At 50.6% G+C, this 23,012-nt stretch overlaps 1 protein-coding gene across 2 annotated transcripts in view; it reads right to left on the bottom strand.

Moving 5' to 3' along the window:
• CORO2B (coronin 2B) overlaps nucleotides 1-23,012 on the bottom strand; it is a 133,593-nt gene that overhangs the window by 45,299 nt on the left and 65,282 nt on the right. For both annotated transcript variants that reach the window (XM_042988521.1, XM_042988520.1), the window contains exon 2: nucleotides 17,792-17,992. In XM_042988521.1, coding sequence (XP_042844455.1) covers nucleotides 17,792-17,992 — 201 coding nt within the window. The remainder of the gene's footprint in view (nucleotides 1-17,791; nucleotides 17,993-23,012) is intronic.

Consider the following 23,012-nt stretch of genomic DNA (forward strand, 5'->3'; position numbering starts at 1 on the left):
TGTGAAAACAGAGTGAGGCCAGCCACGTGGTAGGCACGGTGTGAGCAGAATCTGGTGGCAGACCAGAGGGAGAAACATGGTAGTCCCGGGGGGCTTCCCCCAGGGGGTGCCCCAGAGCCGTGGGGGGAGGACCGCGAGCAGGAAAAAGGGCACAAGGGTGGGTAAGACCAGGACCAGCTCAGGGGTGGGATGGAGGGGTGCATGTGGGGGGCGGGGGAGATCCCGTGGAGCCAGGGCAGGTGTGAGCTTAGCCCGGAAAGAGAGGGGAGACCCTGGGAACTTTCAGAGTGGGAGAGGGCCCCTGCAAGTGAGGGAGAGTCGGCAGAGATGAGGTTGGGGACAGGGACACCCAGTGCCCGTCTGCCATGGGCCTTCCTCTGACAGAAGCAGACTGGTCCTTCCACTGCCCCAAGGAGGAGTGAGAACCATAACTTGCCCAAGGTCACATAGCTTATTCCTGGCAATGCCAAGATTTGAACTCAAGTCTATCTGACTATGCGGCTGTGTGTGTGTGTGTGTGTGTGTGTGTGTATTACACATAAAAATATATAGATAAAATTAATTAATTAATTAATTGCTTTTAACTGAAGGAGGTGACTGCAATATACAAAGAAAAATGACAGTGCAGAGGTCTCCTGTCCACCACAAGGGTGAGAGAGGCAGTTACCTTGGCCCTTTCCTTCCTCGTGCCCAGACCCCCGGCCCCCACACCCTCGACTTGTTGCCCAGTCCAGCTGTCCAGGAAGAGGTCACTCGGAGAAGGAGGGAAATACCTTCTCAGGCCGCTTCCCTTTCTTTGTCTGGGGCTCTGCTAGGAGGGGTCCGCTAGGCAGGAGGCGGAGACGGAGAAAGGAAGGAAGAAAGGAAATCCCCCCCAGCTGTTAGGAAAGAGGGTGTCTCTTGGAAATGCGCTCCATGATCCCTGGGTCCTGTGGAAGCTCAGAACACAGGGGCAAGGGGCTGGGGGAGCTGAACATCACCTCACCCACTTCATGTCCTGAAATCTGGGCTCCCCTCGACTTCTGACGCCTATGTGACACCTCGGGCAGGGCACTAAGTGGCCTGGGGCCTGACTCTCGGTATTTGTACATTTAAGCATCATCTGATGGCACAACGTGAGCCAGGTCCTCTGCCAACTACACAACATGTCTCCAAGGAAGTCTCTGTCTGAAGACCCTTCTCTGCCTCAAATAGAGCACCCAGCATTGGCCAATACAGTATGCTGTTGATAGTAGAATATGGGTGGTGTTCACTGCAAAACTAAACTTTAAGGTATGTTTGTAAAGCTTCATAATAAAATGTTGGTGGAAAAAAGCTATCTTCCTCAGTTCGAAGTATTTATTTATTTATTTATTTAATTTACTTATTTTTGAGAGAGAGAGGGAGAGAGAGAGAACAGGGGAGGAGAAGAGAGAGGGAGGCAGAGGATCCAAAGCGAGCTCTGCCCTGACAGCAGAGAGCATGATGCGGGGCTCAAACTCCCAAACTGTGAGATCACGACCTGAGCCAAAGTGGGACACCTAATCGACAGAGCCACCCAGGCACCCATCTCAACTCAAAGTATTTAATGGGTAAACATGTGATGTAGGTTCATCAAAGTTAGGAATAAAGTACTACTATTTGCTTAACACTTTCCTAGAGGTGCTAGCCAATGCAATTAGAAAAGAAAAAGTTGCTAGAAAATTATAAGTAAAGAGGTGAAACTATTACTACTCGCAAATGAGAAGATAATATCTTTAGGATACCTGAGAGAATATCCTGAGAAAGTACCATAAACAATCAGTAAACTTAGTAACACGGCGAGATAAAAAATGAACATATAGCAACCAATGGCTTTCTAATATGCAGTCACCAGTTTGCACCATATAATGGAAAAAAGGGCCCCATATACAAGACCAACAGCAAAACAGTCAAAACAGATGGCAAGAAATGCAGAGATCTATCTGAAGGAAAATTTTAACTTACTACAAAAGGGCACAAAGGACTAGAACAAGCAAACTACAAACACAGACTCAACATCGTAAGGTTGTCCACTCTCTCTAATTTATCCTATGCAGTGGAAAAGATTGGACGGTCCCTAAATAAGCCCAAACACATACAGAAATGTAGAATGTAGCAAAGACTGCAGCTCCAATCAGATGATCTGAAATATGGATGACTCACTAAGTGGTATGAACACAACCAGATGGGAAAAAAAAATTAAGATGAGTCTACACCTCATACTTCACAAACAAGGCAAATTTATTATTATTTTTTTAAGTTTATTGATTTTGAGAGGGAGAGAGAGAGCATGAGTGGGGGAGGGGCAAAGAGAGAGGGAGGGAGAGAAAGCATCCCAAGCAGGCTCCAGGCTGTTAGTGCAGAGCCCAACACGGGGCTCAATCCCATGACCGTGACATCACAACCTGAGCCGAAATCAAGGGACTGAGCCACCCAGGTGCCCCCACCAAGGTAAATTTAAATATAGATTTAAATATAAAGATGAAATTGTAAAAGTACTGGGAGGCATGGAGGGAAACTACTGTATAACCTTGGAGAAGGGAAGGCTTTTCCAACCATGGCCCAAGATCCAGAAGCCATAAAAGAAGAGACTGGTAAATTAGACCTCTTGAGATTTAAAACAAGAAACCTGCATTACAGCAACACCATTTGAGAGATATAGCTGCAACTCCTATCCCCAAAAAGGCTAATTTCCCTAATATACAAATAACTTAATCGATAAAAGAATCCATGACCTTTTAGAAAAACAGATGAAGGAAATGCATAGACGATTCCCACCAAAAGAAACTGCAGATAGATTTTAAACACGTAAAGATATTTCAACTTCATTTTTAATAGAATGCTACTGGAAACCACTCTGAGAAAAGTTTCCCACACATCACCTTAGCAAAAAACTTTAAAAGTATGCCAACACTCCAGTTTTAAGGGGGCAAGGAAACAGGCACACTTACACTTTGCTGGTGAGAACGTAAACCGTTACAACCTCAGCGGGAGACAATTGTGCCAATACCTATCGAAATTTCAAAAGCACCTGCCCTTTCCCGCTAATGTGAAATTCTTAACTAAGGAATATTTACATGCAATAAAAGGCAGAGATCTTCTCTACACAGCTCATTGCATTTCTATATACGTACACACTCGTGTAACTACCACTACAATGAAGACACAGAACATTTCCATCACCCTAAAAGTCTTTTCATGCCAACCCCAAATGCAACCTCTCTTCTCACGTCTGTCAGCGTAAATCATTTTCGCCTCGTCCTGAACTTCCAGTAAGTAGAATCATATGATGTGGACTGTTCTGTGTATGGCTTTTTCTGATCAATGTATTTTAAAGATCCATCATGCTGCTGTGGGTATCAGTAGATACTCCTTCTTACTGCTGTGTATTATTCCATTTCCTGAATCTACTACAATTTGTTTATCCTGCTGATGGACACCTCTTCATAGGCTTATCGGCCTTTTTGGATATTCACTTTTACATGACGCTCATTTAAGTCTTGCCTTTCTTTCTTCGCCCATTTTGAACGCAGTCGTAGATTATGGATACCAGTCCTTTGTGAGGAATACTCACCGTACGTATTGCTCCCATGTCTGTGGTTTGCCTTTTCACTTTTTTTTTTGTTTTAAGAATTTTATTTTTTATTTAAAAAATTTTTTTATAATTTTTTTTAATGTTTATTTATTTTGGGGGGGGTGGGGGGAGGGGGAGAGAGAGAGAGAGGGAGACACAGAACCCAAAGCAGGGTCCAGGCTCTGAGCTGTCAGCACAGAGCCTGACATGGGGCTTGAACTCAAGAACCACAAGATCAAGACCTTAGCCGAAGTCGGATGCTTAACTGAGCCACCCAGGCACCCCTAGTTTTTATTTATTTAAATGTTTACTTATTTATTAGAGAGAGTGGCAGAGGGGTAGAGAGAGAGCGAGACAGAGAATTCAAAGCAGGCTTCACACTGTCAGCACAGAGCCCGACGCGGGGCTCGAACCCACAAACCGTGAGATCATGACCTGAGCCAAAGTCTGACACATAACCAACTGAGCCACCCAGGTGCCCTTGCCTTTTCGCTTTCTTAATGGTATCTTTTTTGTTGTTGTTAAACATTCACTTATTTTTCATCATTTTGTTCTTAATGGTATCTTTCGATGAGCAAAAGTTTTTCATTTTGATGAAGTCCAATTTGTCCGTTGTTTTTATAAATTTCTGCTTTCCGTGCCCTGTTAAACCACTTCGGCTCACGAGACTCTCGGGCAGACTTTTCACTCTCCGTCTTCTGATTGCTCTTGAAGTTTAAGCTCCGTGAAGGTTTTACTCCCCGAAAAGAAATACTTATTTAGAAACTGATGTTATTCTAAATGGGTAAGACTTTCTGTTTGCAGGTATTGGTGAGTAAGGGCAGTCCCGAGTGGGGAAGAGCTGGAACGAAGTCCCGAGTGCCTGGGGGCCATGAGGGTGTTTTACAGACCTTTGCCCAGAGCCTCATCCTGGCCTCAAAGCTGCATTCTGGCCAGCAGGTGCTCTCACTGGTTCAGGTGCAAGTGCTCTCGGGACGGCTTATAGCCCTGAGCCCACAGTGCTATATCTCTGTCAGCACTGTGGGGGGGGGGGGTACCTCATCTACCCCGTATCATTTAAATCTCATTCAGATACCCAGGAATGATTTTTAGGAACGATGTCTGTTGGACAAAGGAGGAAAGTGAAGCTCAGAGAGGTTAAGTAACTTGTCAGAGGTCACACAGCCATTACGTAACCTAACTGGACCCAGGCCTGTGCATCTTCCCCCGTCCGGGACTCTCTGCCACCAGGGTGGGAAAAAGGAGGGTGGAAAGAGAATAGGCAACGGTGTTCTACCCTGGCTCTTTCTCAGGCGGCCCCTCCTCCTCCCAGCCAGGTTGCTGCCTGGCCTCGGGCCCCATCCGCACCCCCACCCGCCCCCCCGCTGGCGGACTGCAGGAAGGAGGCACAGATGGCAGGCGAGGACGAGGCCCCCAGCCAGGCTCACCCAGCTGTCGCTTTGGAGAGCACCACGCGTCTCCTCCTCCTCCTGCCTTGAACAATTGGGAGCTGGCCAGCCTGGCCCCAGCTGTTCCCTCTCTCTGGTCCAGGGCTCCTGCAGACCCACACTTCTGAGGCCTTTGTCTCTGGGGGTGGCGGCGGCCGGAGTAGCGGGGAGAAGCGTGACTCTCCGAACCACAGGGCTGGACAAGATCTTAGAGAACAATGGGTGCAACGGCTCATTTTACAGATGGGGAAACTGAGGCCCAGCAACACAAAGAGACCTGTCCAAGCTCACAAGGAACCAGGCAGAGAAGTCAGGCTTCCTCACTGCCAGCAAAGCTTAGGATTTAGGGGTCAGGGGGGCACAGGCAGGTTCCATTCCATTCCCCCACCAAGCTTTCACCAGAGCAATTCTACTCGTCCTGATTTTATTTTTTTTATTAAAAAAAAATTGTTTTTTCAACGTTTATTTATTTTTGAGACAGAGAGAGACAGAGCATGAACGGGGGAGGGTCAGAGAGAGGGAGACACAGAATCCAAAACAGGCTCCAGGCTCTGAGCTGTCAGCACAGAGCCCGACGCGGGGCTCGAACTCACGGACCGCGAGATCATGACCTGAGCCGAAGTCGGACGCTTAACCGACCGAGCCACCCAGGCGCCCCAACTTGTCCTGATTTTATACAATGAACTTCCACCTCTGACTTTATGTCGGGGGTCTTTATCTGGGTCCACAGACCCCGTAGGTCTGTGAGCTTGGACAGGAGAGAAATGTCACCAGCTTCGGACTGCAATTTGTTATTTCCTTTGTTTACAAATGTAGGCAACAAAGCCCAGCAAGGATAGCCAAACCTGTAACTTTTTCATCACTAATCACAGATGTTTTCAGACCACATCATATTCTGCTACTGTTGTCCCCACATAATGCTTACATTCAGCACTTCTGTGAAATTACAGCACTTATGAGGTGCTCCCCTTGGCCACGTTATTTAATGTGTTATATTTAATCTACATTATTTAATGTGTTATTTAATATACATTAATTAATGTGTTACACTTAATATAAAAGCACATATCCTACTATGTCATAGTTCTGGTATACATTTTGGTAACTATATGTCAGTACTGTTGGTTTCTTTTCTAATCCTAGTTTGTGTAATTAAAAATGTTATTCTCGGGGCACCTGGGTGGCTCAGTCGGTTAAGCGGCTGACTTCGGCTCAGGTCGTGATTTCGCGGTCCGTGAGTTCGAGCCCCGCGTCGGGCTCTGTGCTGACAGCTCAGAGCCCGGAGCCTGTTTCAGATTCTGTGTCTCCCTCTCTCTCTGACCCTCCCCCGTTCACGCTCTGTCTCTCTCTGTCTCAAAAATAAATAAATGTTAAAAAAAAAATGTTATTCTCTGAAGGGGTCCATGGGCTTATCCAGATTGCCCCCCCCTCGCCCCCCGCCCTTACCGTTAAGAACCTGGTTTATTTGCACAGCATGTTCCAGTGTTAAGAACTAAAGTTTGAAAACTCTCGTGCTATATCTATTACCTCAGGAGACTAAGATTGGGGCCGGAGTCACTCGAGATCAAGGAGTAAACCAGAGGGAAGGGGGCTGGCACCCTACGTGGGGAGCCCGCGGGCACGCCCTATACCGGGCACCCTCTGAGGCTTTCTGTGACATCTCACTGAATCCTCAGGAGGGCCTCTGGGTTGAGACTCAGCGTGTCTTCCATTTTACAGCTGGGGAAACAGAGGCACAGAATAGGAGGTAACTTGCCCAAAGCACATGGCTAGTAAATGGTGGAGTCGGGACTGGAGTCCAGGCCCACGGACGTCAGGACCTTCACGCCTCATCACTGGGCGTTCTGCCTCCCTGTCCGGGCAGACGGAAGCTTCTCACAGAAAGTCCCTGGGGTGTTGCTGTTGCCTGGGTGCTTCTCTTGGGGGGGGGGCAGGGAGCAGTGAGGAGATGAGATTCTGAAGGATTTGGGGCCCCAGCTGATCGTCTGACACGTGGGGGCACCCACTAGCTGTGCCGCCTTGACCAAGTCCCTCGCCCTCTCTGGGCCACTGTGTCTCCATCTATAAAATGCAGGGTTTTAAGCACGGCCATCCCTACCATGCCCCTCCCGTCCCCTATATCACTTCTGCTCCCTGAAGCGTCCGGAGTCCGTGGACACAGGAGGCGGGAGCTGCAGACGCTGAGGCCTCGTGGCCTCACGCCTCACAGAGCAGGCAACTGTCTCTCGAGGGCTTGGGGAAGGCCCTTCCGGTGAACAGATCTCATGCACATTCCTCTGGGTCTCAAGGATTTGGTCTCCTTAAATCTTACCCTAACCTTAACCAAATGCGAATCCCGTGGGTTGGAGGGGAGCCACTGTCACCACCAACACCTCGGTAGGTCTGATTTGGGACTCTGGCCAGGGGCTGAGGGCAAGAACCCCTGGGAAAGAGCCCCGAGGGCATCTGGGCACGCCCTGCAGCCCTGGGAAGACACTTCTCTTTGGGGCCAGGATTTCTCATGGGTACAGGGAGGTGTGAGAACATGTGATCACTGGAGGCTCCTCCGACCCTGATAATGTGTCAACGTGAGGCTGGAATTGGGGCACTGGGGAGGGGGGTGAGGAGGGGCGGCTGGGAGGGCTGTGAGGCCTCAGGCCGGCTCAGAGCACAGAATCTCAAACTCACACCCACCCAGAGGTCCTGTGCCTTGGATCTGAGCCAGCCAGACTCCAGAGAGCCCCCTGTCCCGATCCCCAGCACCTCTTCTCCCCATGATGTGAAACGAAGCGTGTTATGGTAGTTAACAATACACGAGGTATAGCTCAGTTTATTGAGTCCTTGCTGTATACCAGCCGTCACGGTAAACCTCCACATGCCTTATCTCATTTAACCCTGGCAGACAGGGGGGGCTCCCATAAGCAGGCAGGCTGACTACAGAAGGGCATGATCAGGTGCCAAAATGCCCCCAGGCCCCTCCCCAAGTTCCCCTTCCTCTGGGCATTCCCAGCAGTCCCGCCAGTGTGCCCCCACACCCCCAGCCCCGTTCCCTTTTGGGCACAAATGACTGGGCTGCGAGTACCTTCTTCTCTACAATGCTCAGTGACTGTATCAACCAGAGACAAGCCTCCCCCTCGCTGGTTGCAGGCTGGGAAGCCCACGGGCTATTTCTGGGCCTGGGTGGACCGAGGAAGAGGAGGGAGTGGGCAAAAGCCCTTGTCATCACCAAGCTCCTACTTACAGAGCACACACTGTGCCAGGCTATGTGCTGAGTACTTTATATAGCATTTTGTTTAATCATCCTGGCGCTGTGAGAAGTATCAGTATTATCACAAATAGAGAAAGTGAGGCACAGAGAGGGTACATGCCCGGGGTTTCACAGCTAAGGGATGGAGCTCTGATTTCTAAAGGTGTGGGAGCCTCCAGGCCTGAGAAGGAAAGTGGGGAGCAGATCCAGCTAGCTGGCAAAGGGGTCTGGTGTCTAGGCTGGTGCCTCTGGGGGAGTGAGGCCCATGGCCCAAGTTCACAAAGTCCTAATGAACCAGGCCCTATTTTTTCCAACCTCAGTGGCTCTGCTAGGACTGAAGCCAGGGAGACAGTTCAGCAGAGGCCCTGACCCAAGGCAGAGGGGTGAGATTCTTTGACCTCTCAGGATATCCACCAGTCAGATTGCCTCCCTGGTCCCCTGTACCTCAAATCCCGGGGTCCCAGCCCACAACCGCGAACTAAAATAAGGGACCAACACTTCCCTGTCTGCCTAAGAGCTTGCCTTCACTTCCCTCAAAAAAAGGCAGTCATTCTTCCAAAAAAGGGAAAAACATAAAGCGAGGCTGTCAATCTCGGCCCTCAGACAAATGGAATGAAGTTGTGACTTCTCTCTCAGAGCACAATTCTCCCCCCCTTTCCCCAAAGTCACTTACTGTACATTCAGGCTGTCACAGGCTTTGAGATGCAAATTGCACCAAGCGGAAGGCAGCTTGAAGAACAAAGACCGATTGAGGAAAGATCTGAAAAATGGATTTGGAAAAGGCTCTCTGAATTCCCCCCGGAGAGGGGGAGACCTGTCTGCAGAAGGGAGCAGTGATGGAGATTTGAGGCTTTTCCACGGGAGCCAGCAGGGTTGAGGAGCTCAGTGCCGATGTGGGGAGTGATAGGGAGGGAGTGTTCCAGAAATCTGGAATGGAAGCAAAGGCTTTGGGTGAGCAAAAAGTCTGATTTTATTAGTCTTCAGCACGAGGCTGGGCACTCATTTTTCACCTTTCTTTTATTATTAGGCATTGAATGTACTGTGAGTCATGGAGCTAAGTGGTCTGCCAACTTCTGGGGTCGGTTCCAGAGTAAGAGCAGCTGGGTCAGTAATACTGTTCTAAGGTCTTTAACAGAGGGGCAGTCCCCTTCAGGCTGGGAAGCCCCTGCAGGGCACCACCTCATCTCTAGGGCCTGCAGGAGAGGGGTTCCCCAGGACCAGCAAAGAGAAAACCCCAGCTGGGAAGATGGGGCACGGGAGTCTTGGGACCTGGCCTCAGGTCAGCCCAATGCCCCCTAGCTGAGCACCAGCTGTGTGCAGCCCTGTACAAGTCAGACATGTTCCTCACCCTCAGGGCTCTCAGTCCAATCTAGGCAACTAACTGAACTGCAAACTTTATGCTGACAAACACTTGGTCTTGTTTACTGCTGTATCCCTGGTCTTGGAATTGTGACTGAAATGTAGTAGGTGCTCAATAAACATTTGTTGAATGGATGGGTGGATGGATCGGTGGATGGGTGGGTGGATAGATGGGTGGGTGGATGGATAGATGCATGGATGGATGGATTGATGGATGGGTGGATGGATGGATGGATGGGTGGATGGATGGATGGATGGATGGGTGGATGGATGGATGGGTGGGTGGGTGGATGGGTGGATGGATGGGTGGATGGGTGGATGGGTGGATGGATGGGTGGATGGGTGGATGGGTGGATGGATGGGTGGATGGGTGGATGGGTGGGTGGATAGATGGGTGGGTGGATGGATAGATGAATGGATGGATGGATGGATGGATGGATGGATGGGTGGATGGATGGGTGGGTGGATGGATGGATGGGTGGGTGGATGGATGGATGGGTGGGTGGATGGGTGGATGGATGGATGGGTGGGTGGATGGATGGATGGATGGGTGGATGGATGGATGGGTGGGTGGATGGATGGATGGGTGGGTGGATGGATGGATGGGTGGGTGGATGGGTGGATGGATGGATGGGTGGGTGGATGGATGGATGGATGGGTGGATGGATGGATGGGTGGGTGGATGGGTGGATGGATGGATGGATGGGTGGGTGGATGGGTGGATGGATGGATGGATGGATGGGTGAGGAGATGGAAAAATAGATGGATACACTAATTATTTAGAAAATAATGAAGCATTTAGGAAGTACCCTAATAACCATGATCACAGAATGCCTCTGGGTGGGTACTGGGATGGGGAAAGCTTTATGGAACTGGCCTCATTTGAGTTGAGTCTTGTGGAATGAGAAGGAGCTATTCTTGTATTTTGCACAGAGCCTACCAGCAGCACACTCGTGAGGACATATTCAAACAAAACGGTGTTAGAAGGGAAGAGAGCGTGACAGCTAAACTGAACGAGAGAGAGCATGTGGCCTAACCTAATCATTTTGCAGAAGGGAAAACTAAGGCACAGGAAGGTCAAGTGACTCACCTAAGGTCACACGGCAACTAAGTGGCAAGGCAGAGATTCAAGCCAGGTCTGCCTGCTTCTAGAGCCTGATCTCTTAGCTGCCCATCCTGTGTTGCTCTCCTGCTCCGGGCTCTGCTCTCTTCCTTGAGACACCTTGTGGAGTTTTGCTACCATTCCTGCTCAAGCCCACCTCTACCACTTACTCTTGTGGGGCTGGGAAGATGGGGAGCAGTTGTTTAGCTCTGGTTAAGACCCCCTACCCTTGAACACCAAAGACGGGACAAAAAGCAAGAGAGGCCACACTGATTGGATTGGGGGTGAAGAATGCAACACCCCAGACCCAAGTTCAAGGGGGAAATGTTTTGCCACCAGGTCACTGACCCTCAGCAGGCATGGAGTGGGGGGCAGGTGCATAGAACTTGCACAAAGGGGTAGAAGTGACCCCCACCTAGAGACCAAGGCTAGCATCCCAGTCCCAGAATCAGGTTATTTTCATTATACGCAGCTAAATCTGAATATAATTTAAACCAGGGCCCCAGTTTCTGGAGGATAATGCCCAATCATCGTGAACGGCTGGCAGGGAGGAGTTAAGACGGGCACATTCGATAGCTTCCTCCATGCACCACGGAGTTGGTTCCTTGAGCAAGACATACATGGGTAGGACCCTCTCAGGAAACTCCCACCTGCCTGGATCCCCAGTGGATGCCCCCTGAGCCTCTCAGAGACCAGGATGGATGTAACTCAAGTGCCCCAGCGCCCAGCATGGGGCTGGGTGATCAGTCCAAGCCCAGTGACTGAAGGAACGACAGTATCTTGTCTGGTTTCTGGCTCCAGGACACTTGTCTCCACCTCTTCCTGCTGACCGAAACCGTTGCTTCAGTCCTTCAGACAGGAAGCTTCCCACAGAGTCTAGGAAATACCTGGCTCTCCTGGCCTCCAGCGGGGATGGACGAATGGTATTGGCAAATCAGAGGAGCTCGTAAAATACCCGTTGAATTAATGTCCAAGGACATCCTTGGAGACATTCAGACAACGGTAGCAACAATACAAGGCACATACATGTCCAGACGCGCCTCTGCCTGACCCTCTGGAAGGTGGGCAGGCCCGCTGCTGGGACAGCCACTTGTGCGCTGTGCGATCTTGAAGGAGTCACTTGACTTCTCCGAGCCTCTGTTTCTTCATCTTTAAAATGGGGAGAATAGCCCTACGTTCATCATGGGACTTGAGGTGAGATTCAAAAGCAGCAGTTACGTGAGACTCTGCAAATCCGCCCAGGTGATTCTAGCATGCAGCCGGGACTGAGAACCACTGGGTTATGGGGAGACGCAGACTCCTGATGTCCAGGCCAGGTTTCATGCCTTTCTACCAGCTGTCATTTGGGATACCAGGTAGCTGGCTAAGCAAAAACTCTGCTTCCAGCTTGGCCTTCCTGCAGCCGGGGATCTGGAGGTGGTGGCTTGCAGCAGGAAAGGGGCGGTGCACCTGGGGAGGCCCAAGTGGTTAATCAGGCCGCTGGGCACAGTGCCTGGTCTCTGGAATATTCATAAGGCCCCTCCAGCTGTGCCAGGCAATCAGGGTGCTGATTGCTCCCCCATCTGCGGCTTAACATTCCACTCCAGAGAGGACAGAGCTGGCGGCAGAATGTTAACTAGGGAAAAAAACAGCCTTCGGCCTTCACAACAGCAGCCCGAGCGAGAGCCCCAGGGAAGACAAACGCACTTCTTCAAGATCTGCCAGCCAGAACTTATCTGCCCACCAGCGTCCTGAGCAGTGGAAAGGGGTGTGGATTCAGAAGTTGGTAAGCTGGTTTCGGGTCCAGCTCCTGCGCTGACCAACTGTAGGCCCGTTTCTGCAGCCTCGGTTTCCCCATCTGTAAAACGCAGATGGCTCTGTCTACCGCCCAAGAGGACTGATTTTCAGGTGTTGTTGGGCTAGAGTGCTGTACAAAGGCAAGGCATCATCCCTGCCGCTGTTTGGAGTCGCTGTGGCCACGCTTCCTACCCCGCAGAAGTTTTCAGTCACAAATACTGAAATCCTAGGCAAAGAGGCTGGGGTCTCTCTCTCAGAAGTTTCACGCAGGACGGGGATTTGGGGTTCCCGGGCTAGTGCTGTTCTCACTGGGCCTGAGCCTCTCAGAGAGACAAGAAAGGAATGGGAAGGCCACCTGATAACTGATGTGGGGGGTGGGGGTGGATAAGAAAAGAACTACAAAAGCAGACAATGTTCTGTGGCCTTCTGGTTGCTGGGGGGAGGCGGGGGGGGGGGGGGGGGGAGGAAATAGCCTGGAGCCAGTCCGAGTAGGGACAAAAGTGTGCCTTCATGAGTCCACAGCGCATAATTGATGCTCAAAGCCATGATTAGGATCCACCAAGAAAGGGCCCAAATGTTTTCGGTGTTTCTACTGAAAAACTCAGGAAACTGTTTTTAGAGCGATTTCTGTCAAACTGAGGGGAAAGAAAACCTGGCACTAAAGTAATAGAACCTTCTTCCGAAAATCGACCGACGTGGAACAGCTCCTCTCTACTGCTAACAGATAATGAGAGGGTTCTGAACTTGGCATTATTGTTATTGTCTGTAAGCCTCTCCCCAGCCCAGCTGGGCCAGGCCTGCAGGCTCGGCGTGACCACAGTGGGCAGGAGACTGGCAGGCTTGGCCCACGAAGCGGAAGAGGGGAGGCATTTGCCCTGATGCCCGAGGACCTCCTCTCTGGGCATGGACCCTGATCCCCATGGTCTCATTCGGTCCTGCCTCAAGCTAAGGGGACCTCCTAGATCAAAAAGTTGCTTCAGCCACCCACCCCACTGACACCCCTCGCCCTCACTGCAGATACTTCCGTCTTGCTAGCATTTTCTCCAGCAAGTTACATGCATGTGTAACTCTGGGAGGAAACATTTGCAACAAACATAATGGAGGGCCGAACGGAGCCCCTCTCTACCGCCTCTGAGAACTCAAGGGCTCCCTCTTTCCGCCAACAAACTGCTTTTATTTATTTATTTTTTCTCTAAAATACAAAACATTAAGTGTTCCCCTAAAAACAAATTTAGAAGCTATGGCTAAGGAAAAAGAAGGAAATGAAAGAATTCGAGATCCCAATACTCAGAGATAACCCCTATTAACATCAAGTGTATCTTCTCCCAGTCTTTTCCGGCTCGGTAGATGGATGGAATAGAAATTTTCTAATGAGATTAATGATGTTTGACCTTTTCGTTTCACTTAACAGTTGGTCATGAAATTTTCTCGCGTCAAACACTCTCCTGCATCAGCCGTTCTCAAAGTGTGTTCTGGGGAGATTCCCAAGACTTTCAGGGATTCTGTTGGGTTGAAACTATTTTTGTAATAATACGAGGACAAGATGTGTCTTATTCACTGCTATTCTCTCACAAGTATACAGCAGAGTTTTCCAGAGGCTGCATGCACGGTATTAAAACAGGCTGAATGCAGGAGCAGATATACAAATCTAATATAAATACATATATAACATGCAAATTTTCTATTAAGCCGGATGAACTTAAAGAGATTTGCAAAAGGGTAAGACAATGCTTTTCTTCTCATTAATTTTTTGTGTTTTGGAAAATAGCTATTTTTCATAAAAATATGTTTCTTGGGAGAACGTGAAACGGGTTCATTAATGTTATTTTAAATGAATTAGGGGCTCCTGAGTGGCTCAGTCAGTTAAGCGTCTGACTTTGGCTCAGGTCATGATCTCATGGTCCATGGGTTCGAGCCCCATATTGGGCTTTGTGCTGACAGCTCAGAGCCTAGAACCTGCTTTCAATTCTGTGTCTCCCTCTTTCTCTGCCCCTCCTCTGCTTGAGCTCTGTCTCTCTCTCTCTCAAAAATAAGTAAACATTTAAAAAAAATAAAAATAAATAAATGAATGAACAAATAGCTATTTTTGAAATTCCTTTGTTTTTATTTTGAATATGCCAAATACTGACAGAGCCCATCTAAGTAAAAGTTCTTTGGCGTCCTCAATACTTTAAAAAAGTATAAAGTGATTCTGAGCTGAGCACTTGGCCACAACTGCTTTACATCATCAGTTTTTTTTAACAATGTTTGTTTTTGGGAGAGAGAGCAAGCAGGGGAGGGGCAGAGAGAGAGGGAAACAGGAGACCGAATCCCAGGCAGGCTCTGCGCTGTCAGCACAGAGCCCAATGCAAGGCTCCAACTCGAGAACAGCAAAGTCATGACCTGAGCCCAAATCAAGAGTCGGATGCGTAACTGACTGAGCCAGCCAGGCACCCTTACATCATCAGTTGCGATGGCTGCAGAGCTTCCCTTCATGTGGATGTCCCCTAAATTCATTCACACATTTCTTTATTGATAGACCTGCAGGTTGCTTCCAATCTTCACTATTATAAAAATGCTGCATGAACCATCATGCACTTCTGTCGAGTGAAAACTTACTGAAATCAGAGAAAACAACAGAAACCAACTGGCAGAGTGAGTCACCGCCAGCCCGTTATCAGTCACCTTAAACACAACGTATCACAGAACGTGAACGAACAAAGTTGAAAAGCTCTGTGTACGTGGAATACATACGTATGTGTCCAGATACGTCATCTCCAACCAGAGTCTCACACTCCATACAGAGTACCTGCTTTTCCTGCTGTCCTTAAAATGTTTACAAATTCTGATCATATTCTAGACCAGTGCTTCCATTGACAATAGCAAACTCGTTGGTACCACTGTAGAAACTGAGAGGAAGAGTTTAGAGACTTTTAAGCAATTTGAGAGAGAAATTTTCTCTCTGTAGGAAATAATCGTACAAAAGATCGAGCACTGAAGAATGTTGCAAACATTTTTTTTTTTTTTTTTTTTTTGTAAACTTGAGACTGTTTCTGTTGGACGGATTCCCTGAAGTGGGATTGCTGGGCCAGTGGATATGCGTGTTTACATGCTAATGGTTATTGCCAAGCTACCTGTAAGTTTGACGTAAATACATCAAGTACACTAAGAATGTGTTCTGTCACAGCCTTGAAATACCAAAGATGATCATACTTTTATATCTTTTCCTATTTTAGTAGGTTAAAAGACTGATTTTCATCTTCTGTGAACTACTTTTTCATATTGTTTGCCTGTTTTCTTTTGCCTGGGTTTTGCCTCTTTTCATATTGTTTGCCTGGGTTGTTTTTCTCATTGGTTTTTCTGGACTGCTTCTCTATTCTGAACATGGATCTGTTGTCTGTTATATAGCACCAATCCTGTATCAGTGATGTGGCTTGCCTTAAATTTTCCTTACCTGTCTCATTGCAGTACAGAAACTTTACCTTAAAAAAATTTTTTTTGTTCCAATCTATTCATCATTTCCTTTATGGTTTGGGGATTCTTGTCTTGCTTAGAAATCCTTTCCTTATTGCGTGATTTAAAAAAATACTCGCCGGGGCACCTGGGTGGCTCAGCCGGTTAAGCATCAGACTTCGGCTCAGGTCATGATCGCACATGTGGGTTCGAGCCCCACGTCAGGCTCTGTGGCTGACAACTCAGAGCCTGGAGCCTGCTTCAGATTCTGTCTCCCTCTCTCTCTCTGCCCCTCCCCTGCTTGCACTCTGTCTCTCTCTCTCTCAAAAAAATAAACATTAAAAAAAAAAAATAAAAAAATACTCTCCATTTCCTGTAATATACTTGCAGCGTTTTCTTTTCTCTCTTGTCTCCTTTCTCTTTTCTTTTAATGTTTAGATCTTTAAGACATCTGGAATTAATTTTTGTTACAGTGTGAGCCACTGACTATTGTCCTTTGCAAGCCACACATACTGTGGAGTATCGCAGGGGTGCCAGCAATGGGCTTGAGCCCCAGTTGGGACCAACCCAAACGTGGCTGGGGACCTGCTTCGGCTGGAGTTTAGCTGGTCCCGTAAGTAGACGGAGATCTGAGCCCATCTGGTTCGAGAGGGGAGACGAGCTACGTTTCAGAATCCTTCCGAACGTGTTAAGAGTTGTTGTGGGCATCTGTGGGCAAAGTCCGTGAGCAGAGCTAACGATTTTGCCAGGAAAACCCCCAAACGCCTTTCCTATGCTATGTGGTCCACAAAGAGCTTCCGTACCGTACCATCCCAGTCCATGCCAACATCATGCACGTACACGGGGGGAGGATTCAGCATCCCCGTTTTGCCATTAGGGGAAGCTAAGGTGCCGAGAGGTTAGGTGACCTGCCTGAGATCGCGTGGCTGGCAAGTGGCAAAGCCCACCAGAATCCAGGCTTCCTGCCACCAGGGCCATGTCCTCAGTGTCACTGCAGCTGCCCCTTTTAGTGGGGGGAGGACATGGCCTACGGCTTTCCCAAATCTGTGTTCTCCTACCGTGGGTAGGAGAGACTGGAAAAATCCATCCTCCACCGCCAACTGATGGCGGATTTTGAGAACTGACGCTTCCTTCCGCTCCTCCCCTGAGTGGTTTGGCGGAGGGTGGGAGTAGAGATGAGTCAGGCCGGCGAGGGAGAGCTCAGCCATAAACAAGCGAGACTGACAGCGAGCACTTTCCCTGAGGCGCGTGACCTCCCACGGGCCTCCAGGGACTCTGCCTGAACGCAGAGCTTCAAAATTTCATGATCTGGGTTTTGCAGATTTAATTGGCTATATTCACAAAGGCGGCCACAGAAGGAGGAAAACCTTTAGATGGGAAGTGGGGACGAGGGAGAAGATAAATTATTTCCAGCCTCTCAGCAGAGAGCTCGAAATGTTTTTTTAATGAGGGTGTCATTTTTGCAGCCGCCCCACGTGCCTATGGCTGGGTCTTCACCCTGCCCACCTCCAAACCAAAAGGGCGTCCGGGATACACAATGGCAGTGCCGGACCTGGTCTTGGGGGTCACCCAGAGATCCGATGTCCCAGTCCCCAGTTAACGGGAACCCCATGTATCCGAAGGGAAGTGACTTGTCCAAGCGCTTCCGGGAACAATCTTTGGGGAAGTGTTGGGAACAGATCTCAGGTCTCAGGGATCCTGGCCTGCACCTGTTCTGGCGAACCTCAGGAAAACCCTGGGGAGGGCACAGCCACCCGACACATGACGAGGAAGCAAAATGGCGGGGCGGAGGGTGGTGGTGCAGAGGGAAATGGAGGCAACAGCCTCAACAGCGACCAAGAAGGGCTTCTCCCTGCTCTGGGCCACAGCCGGCGCTAGGGAGGTGCGGGTCCTACCTGCTCCAGGGGGATGACCAGGAAGGAGCCACCTCCCGCGCTCTCGGTGACAATGGCCAGGAAGCGGGCATTGACAGCACAGAAGTGGTTGTCGTGCACATTCTTGGTGATGGGGATACCGTCGAAGCAGTGCTCCCGGTTGGCCACCTTCCCGTAGACGTTCCGGAACTTGGAGCTGCGGTATTGTGGACGCCAGGACATCTGTGAGGGACCAGGAGAGACAAGGGTCAGGCAGGTCACTGCTTCCAGAAGGGCCTGGCCTGGGCACTGGGTGGAGGGACGTGGAGACAAGGGAAGGGGCCTCCGAGAATGCAGGGCCCCCTGTGTGCCCCGCCCCATGCTGGAGGACTTACTGTCGTAGCAAACTCTTGCAATAGCAAAGACCGGCATGAGGGCACTCACACATTTCTTGTCTTTTCACACACTTCCATCCCACCCTCCAGACAAGATGTAAGGTCCTTTCACTTTCGAGGGACATGGCATGTGACAGAGCAGACCATCCACCCAACAACACGTATGGGCTGCCTTTTGTATGTCAAAGACGGTGCTCAATTCAGTATGGGAGGTACAGACAGAGGAGGCTGGGTGTCCACAAAAGTAGAGGGTGGGGGAGATGAGGGTGGGGGAGATGTCCCCCTTTAGGTGCAAAGACACAACCATCCATTACCATCCCCCCCTCTGGTTCTCTCTAGAGCTTCTAATCTACAAATGCATCCTCAGAAATCTCTTCGTCCTATATCTCACCATCATCACCAGGCACAGAGAAGTTAAGTGACTTGTCCCAGGCCACACAGCTAATAAGTAGAGCCTTGAACACAGGTCTCCCGACTGGCAACCTGACACTCTTTCCTATCCCAGCCTACCCTTCGGAGCAAGGTTTCTCAACACGTGGTCCAAGGATCACCTGTATCAAAATCATCTGAGCCTCGTACAACATTTGTGAGAAATGCTGACCCCTGGGTCCCAGTCCAGACCTACTGAATCCAGTATTTGGGGGCTGGGGCCAGAAATTGGCATTTGAATTCAGCTTTCCTCCCACCTGCAGGAAACACACCGTGAGACAGAGGCACATTGAAGTTTGAGAGCCCCTGTTCTAGACAAGGGAGTGGTGCCCCTCCCAGCCCCTCGCTACCCACCATTGATGACACAGGCTCCAACCGACCAACCAGCTGGCCCCTACTGCATGCGTGTCCCGTGCCATGCAGCCAAGAACGCAGATGCGCACGAATAGGTGCGTAGAAGACTGAGTGGGCAGCCCACAGCGGAGTCCAGCTTCGCTACAAGATGGCGCCTCCTAGGGGAAAGCCCTATAAATGGGCATCATCACAGATGGAGCCCACGTAGGAGTGCTCTTGGTGGACATGTCTCTACGTGCGACGGGCCACACGCAAGTCCCCAGCTGGGGCCTGGCACGCAGCTGGAGCTCAACAGTGCTGTGTAAATGAACATGCTTCTGGCCCAACTTTGCCATCATCAATGCCTTCCCCTTGTTGCCAAATCTCCTGGTGTCTCCCACCCCATCTCAGGACAGAAAGAGGCAAGGGTAGTATCCTTACAGGAGATTTCCAAGGGAAGTCAACACAAAAGGAAGCACTTCCGCAGAATCAGGATACCGGCTCTGGGAACTGGAAAACAAAACTTTGCATTTGATTTCAATAACGCCAGGAGTTCAGCCGTAAAGGTCTCTTCATTGAAGGAAGGAGTTCAGATCCAATAAGGAGAATCTCGGGGAAGAGAATCTCTGAGAATCTCAGGGAATCTCAGGGAAGGTTCCTCACCTGCCAACAAATCCTCTTCCCACCCACTCCCTGAGCCACCTCACCCCTACCTTCTCCACTGCCCAGGTCACTCCACATTCCAAGGGCCTTCTCCCTGCTTGCCACTCCTCCCTCCCTCCCTCCCTCCCTCCCTCCCAGCCTCTGCCCACACTGCCACCCACTCCATCTGCCTTCTCTGGTCCCTGCCCAAGTTTGCAGGACTGGTCACGACAAAGTCCTGCTGGAGGGCAAGTGCACTGAGCCCAGATGGGAGCCTGGTCAGCACTCCTGGCTGCATGATCTTGGGGAAGCCCCCTCCACTCTCAAGGCATCAATTCCGTGTCAGGATTACGTCAGCGATGCCCAGAGTGGGGTCCCAGGTGGTCACTCACGATCCCCTTACATGGTACAGAGATGAAGTTTTAAATTTTAGTAGTTACGTGTTTATTTTAATTTGCGTTAGAAATAATATAACTTGCATGCCAAATCTACGATTTCACAGATATTACTGCTAATAAGGCTAAGTTAAAAAATAATGAATCAATTAAAAAAAAATACAGCATGAAAACCATAGCATAGACCTGGCAAAAATCCAGTCTGATGTGGGAGTGCTAGGAATTGCTCTGTCCCTTCCACTGGAACATTCTAGATTCCACAGTTCCCATGAAAGAGAAAGAAAGAGAAATTCCAACTCCTGTTCCATGCTGGTGCAATCCCGGCCTTCACCCCTCTTCCCTGCCCAGCCTACGGGGACCGACTTAGCCTTTGGGGACCGACTCAACAGCTCCGGACTCCTCAGAGCCCCTGGACGGCCAGCACCTGTCCCTGAGCAACTAGTCTCCACGTGTCACGAGCTCTCTCTTCCCAGGAGGACAGTCTCAACTCTGTGGTGGCAGGCGGTGCCCCCAAGGCCTCTGAGCCAGACTGAAGACTGGTTTCTGCTCTTCCTGGGTAGTCCCCGTGAGTCCTGGATGTCATGGGGAGACCTGCTGGGCACCCGGCCCGGTGACAGGCCCAGCCCCTCCCTGGGTGCGGGGTAGACAGCTAGCGTGCAGTTCAGTCTCCCCCAGACCGCAAGGCCCCGGGAGCCACTTCCTAGCCCATGTCTGGCGAGCAGGACGACAATTTCTCTTTCCGCTCCAAGCACAACCCACGGCCTGGCACCTGGGATGGGCTGAGCCAGGCCCGTCGATGACAGCCCAGCACTAAACTCTTCCCCGGTTCAGACTTCACTGCAGGGCCTCACGGGTCGCTGTGAGGATGAAGGGTAACAAGGACCAGACCGGGAGCCACACAGCCCCAGATACACTGCCACCTTTGCTGCTGCCTAGCTGTGTGACTTGGGCAAGCCACTTAACCTCTCTGTGCTATACCTCCGTCGGCTCTTATATAAAGGAGGGTAATAATCCCCGCTACCTCCACGTGTGCGGAGGAGTCAATGCCAAACTGCCGTGACGTGCACAGCACAGGCCCAGCACCCCTCTGGATGCTCATTTGATAGAGCAGAAAGTGAGGCAGGAGAGAGGAAGGGCTGGGCTCTGTGCAGTCCCCCACCCTGCACTCCCCGCTTCTCCCCCAGAGCCCAACATGCTCAGGCGTGGGGCCTGCGCCCAGGCCCTCAGGGCCCCCAGCCTGTGTCTGCCATGGCCGGGCAGATCCACACGGGCCTCCTGAGAAACGCCGAGTCCCAGAGCTCCGGCGACATTCAGGCAAGCTGACCTGACGGGCTCTCCGGAGCCTTTCCCACAACATTCACGTTACCCTGGGTGGAGCCCACGGGTGCTGGCTGTACCTAGGTCTATCCTCCCGTGTGACTTCACCTCCGCTGCCTTCTCCTCTCCTCCTGCCTCCTCCCCTTTCTGTGCTGTCCCACTCTCTGCCCTTTCTTCCCTCCCCCCATCTCCCCGGTGCTGCATCCCTCGGGGTGTATACAAAGAGGCGTTTGTGGTCAAGGCCCCTGGTGGGCATACCTGTGTTCTTAAACACATCCCACTGGTGTCCCTCATAGCCCAGCTAGTGTTTCTGAGCTGGATGCTGCAGCCTGAGGGTCCAGAGCCCAACCCTCGGGGCTTGGGGCCTGCACTCGGAAGGCCTGTTCTTCCCACGAGCTTGTCTCCCGGGGGTGGGCCCCAGCAGGCCCTAGAATGATGTAAGCCTGCTTCCTGGGAAGAGTGGAGAGTGTCTTTCCAAGGGCTTTGTTCTCCACAAGCCCGGCACTGGCCTCTTCCCACTGGCTGGTAGGCTGGGGCCGGATCTCCAAAGACATTCTCTCCTCTCGGCTAGGCCTTCAGAAGGGCTGGGGACCCGCGTGGTCCTCATCACTGCGCCTGCGGCCTCACCTCACTCAAAACCCACAGCAAGCGTGCACGGCAGGGGGCTGGACCGGGCGTCTGCGGTCCTGGGTTTCCATTCCCCTGTCTGACTCCCGCTAAGCCTTGGGAAAAAACACTGTGCCTCTCTGAGTGTCGGGTGCTCCAGCTCTAAAACAAGATCCGTAGTTTGTGATTTTATGTGGTTGTTTAATAAGGATCAAAAGGAGATAACATAGGTGTAAGTCCCATTCAAGACACCACTGCTGCTCCTGTGGGCCCAGGCTATTGAGGGGCGTCCAGGAGAGCAGCAACTCACATTCTGCTTTCAAGTATGGAGGAGATGAAACCGGTGCCTGACAAGTTCACGGTAATCTAACGGTCGTGTGTTGGCAAACAGACTGTGGAACGTAAGTGCCATGGGAATTGGACATCAGGGAAGGGGGGTGTCACTGTGGGCCTCACGGGGGCAGAGGCCATCCACCTGTACCAGGCACGGAGGCAGCACGGGGGCCGTGCACAATCCCCGTGGGCAGGAACTACGGCTGTCCTTGTACAGGCTGGGAAACAACCCAGCCCAGCTTCAGACAGTTAGAAAGCCCACGAGGCGACTCGAACCTGTTCTTGCCTTCCTGACTCTACAGCCCAGATCAGGTTTGCTCAAACCATTTATGATGAAAGATTTCAATACGGAAAAATAGTTGGGGGGCTCCTGGGTGGCTCAGTCGGCTAAGCGTCCGACTTCGGCTCAGGTCACGATCTCGCGGTCCATGAGTTCGAGCCCTGCGTCGGGCTCTGTGCTGACAGCTCGGAGCCTGGAGCCTGTTTCAGATTCTGCGTCTCCCTCTCTCTCTGCCCCTCCCCTGCTCATGCTCTGTCTCTCTCTCTCTCTCTCTCTCTCAAAAACAAATAAATATTAAAAAAAATAGTTGGGAGAATGGTAAAATAATCACCATCACCTAGGTTAATTATCATTAACATTTTGCCACATTTCTTTTTCTCTCCCCGTGTGTGTGTGTGTGTGCACACATGCACGTGTTTTTTTTTCTTTTGTGGAATCACTTGAAAGGAGATTGCAAACGACATGACTCTTGTCCCCTTATTACGTCAGCATGCATTTCCTACAAAGGAGGACAATTTCCTACACGAGCACAT

The sequence above is a fragment of the Panthera tigris genome, chromosome B3 (assembly GCF_018350195.1).
Source record: "Panthera tigris isolate Pti1 chromosome B3, P.tigris_Pti1_mat1.1, whole genome shotgun sequence".
In the NCBI taxonomy this organism is placed as follows: domain Eukaryota; kingdom Metazoa; phylum Chordata; class Mammalia; order Carnivora; family Felidae; genus Panthera; species Panthera tigris.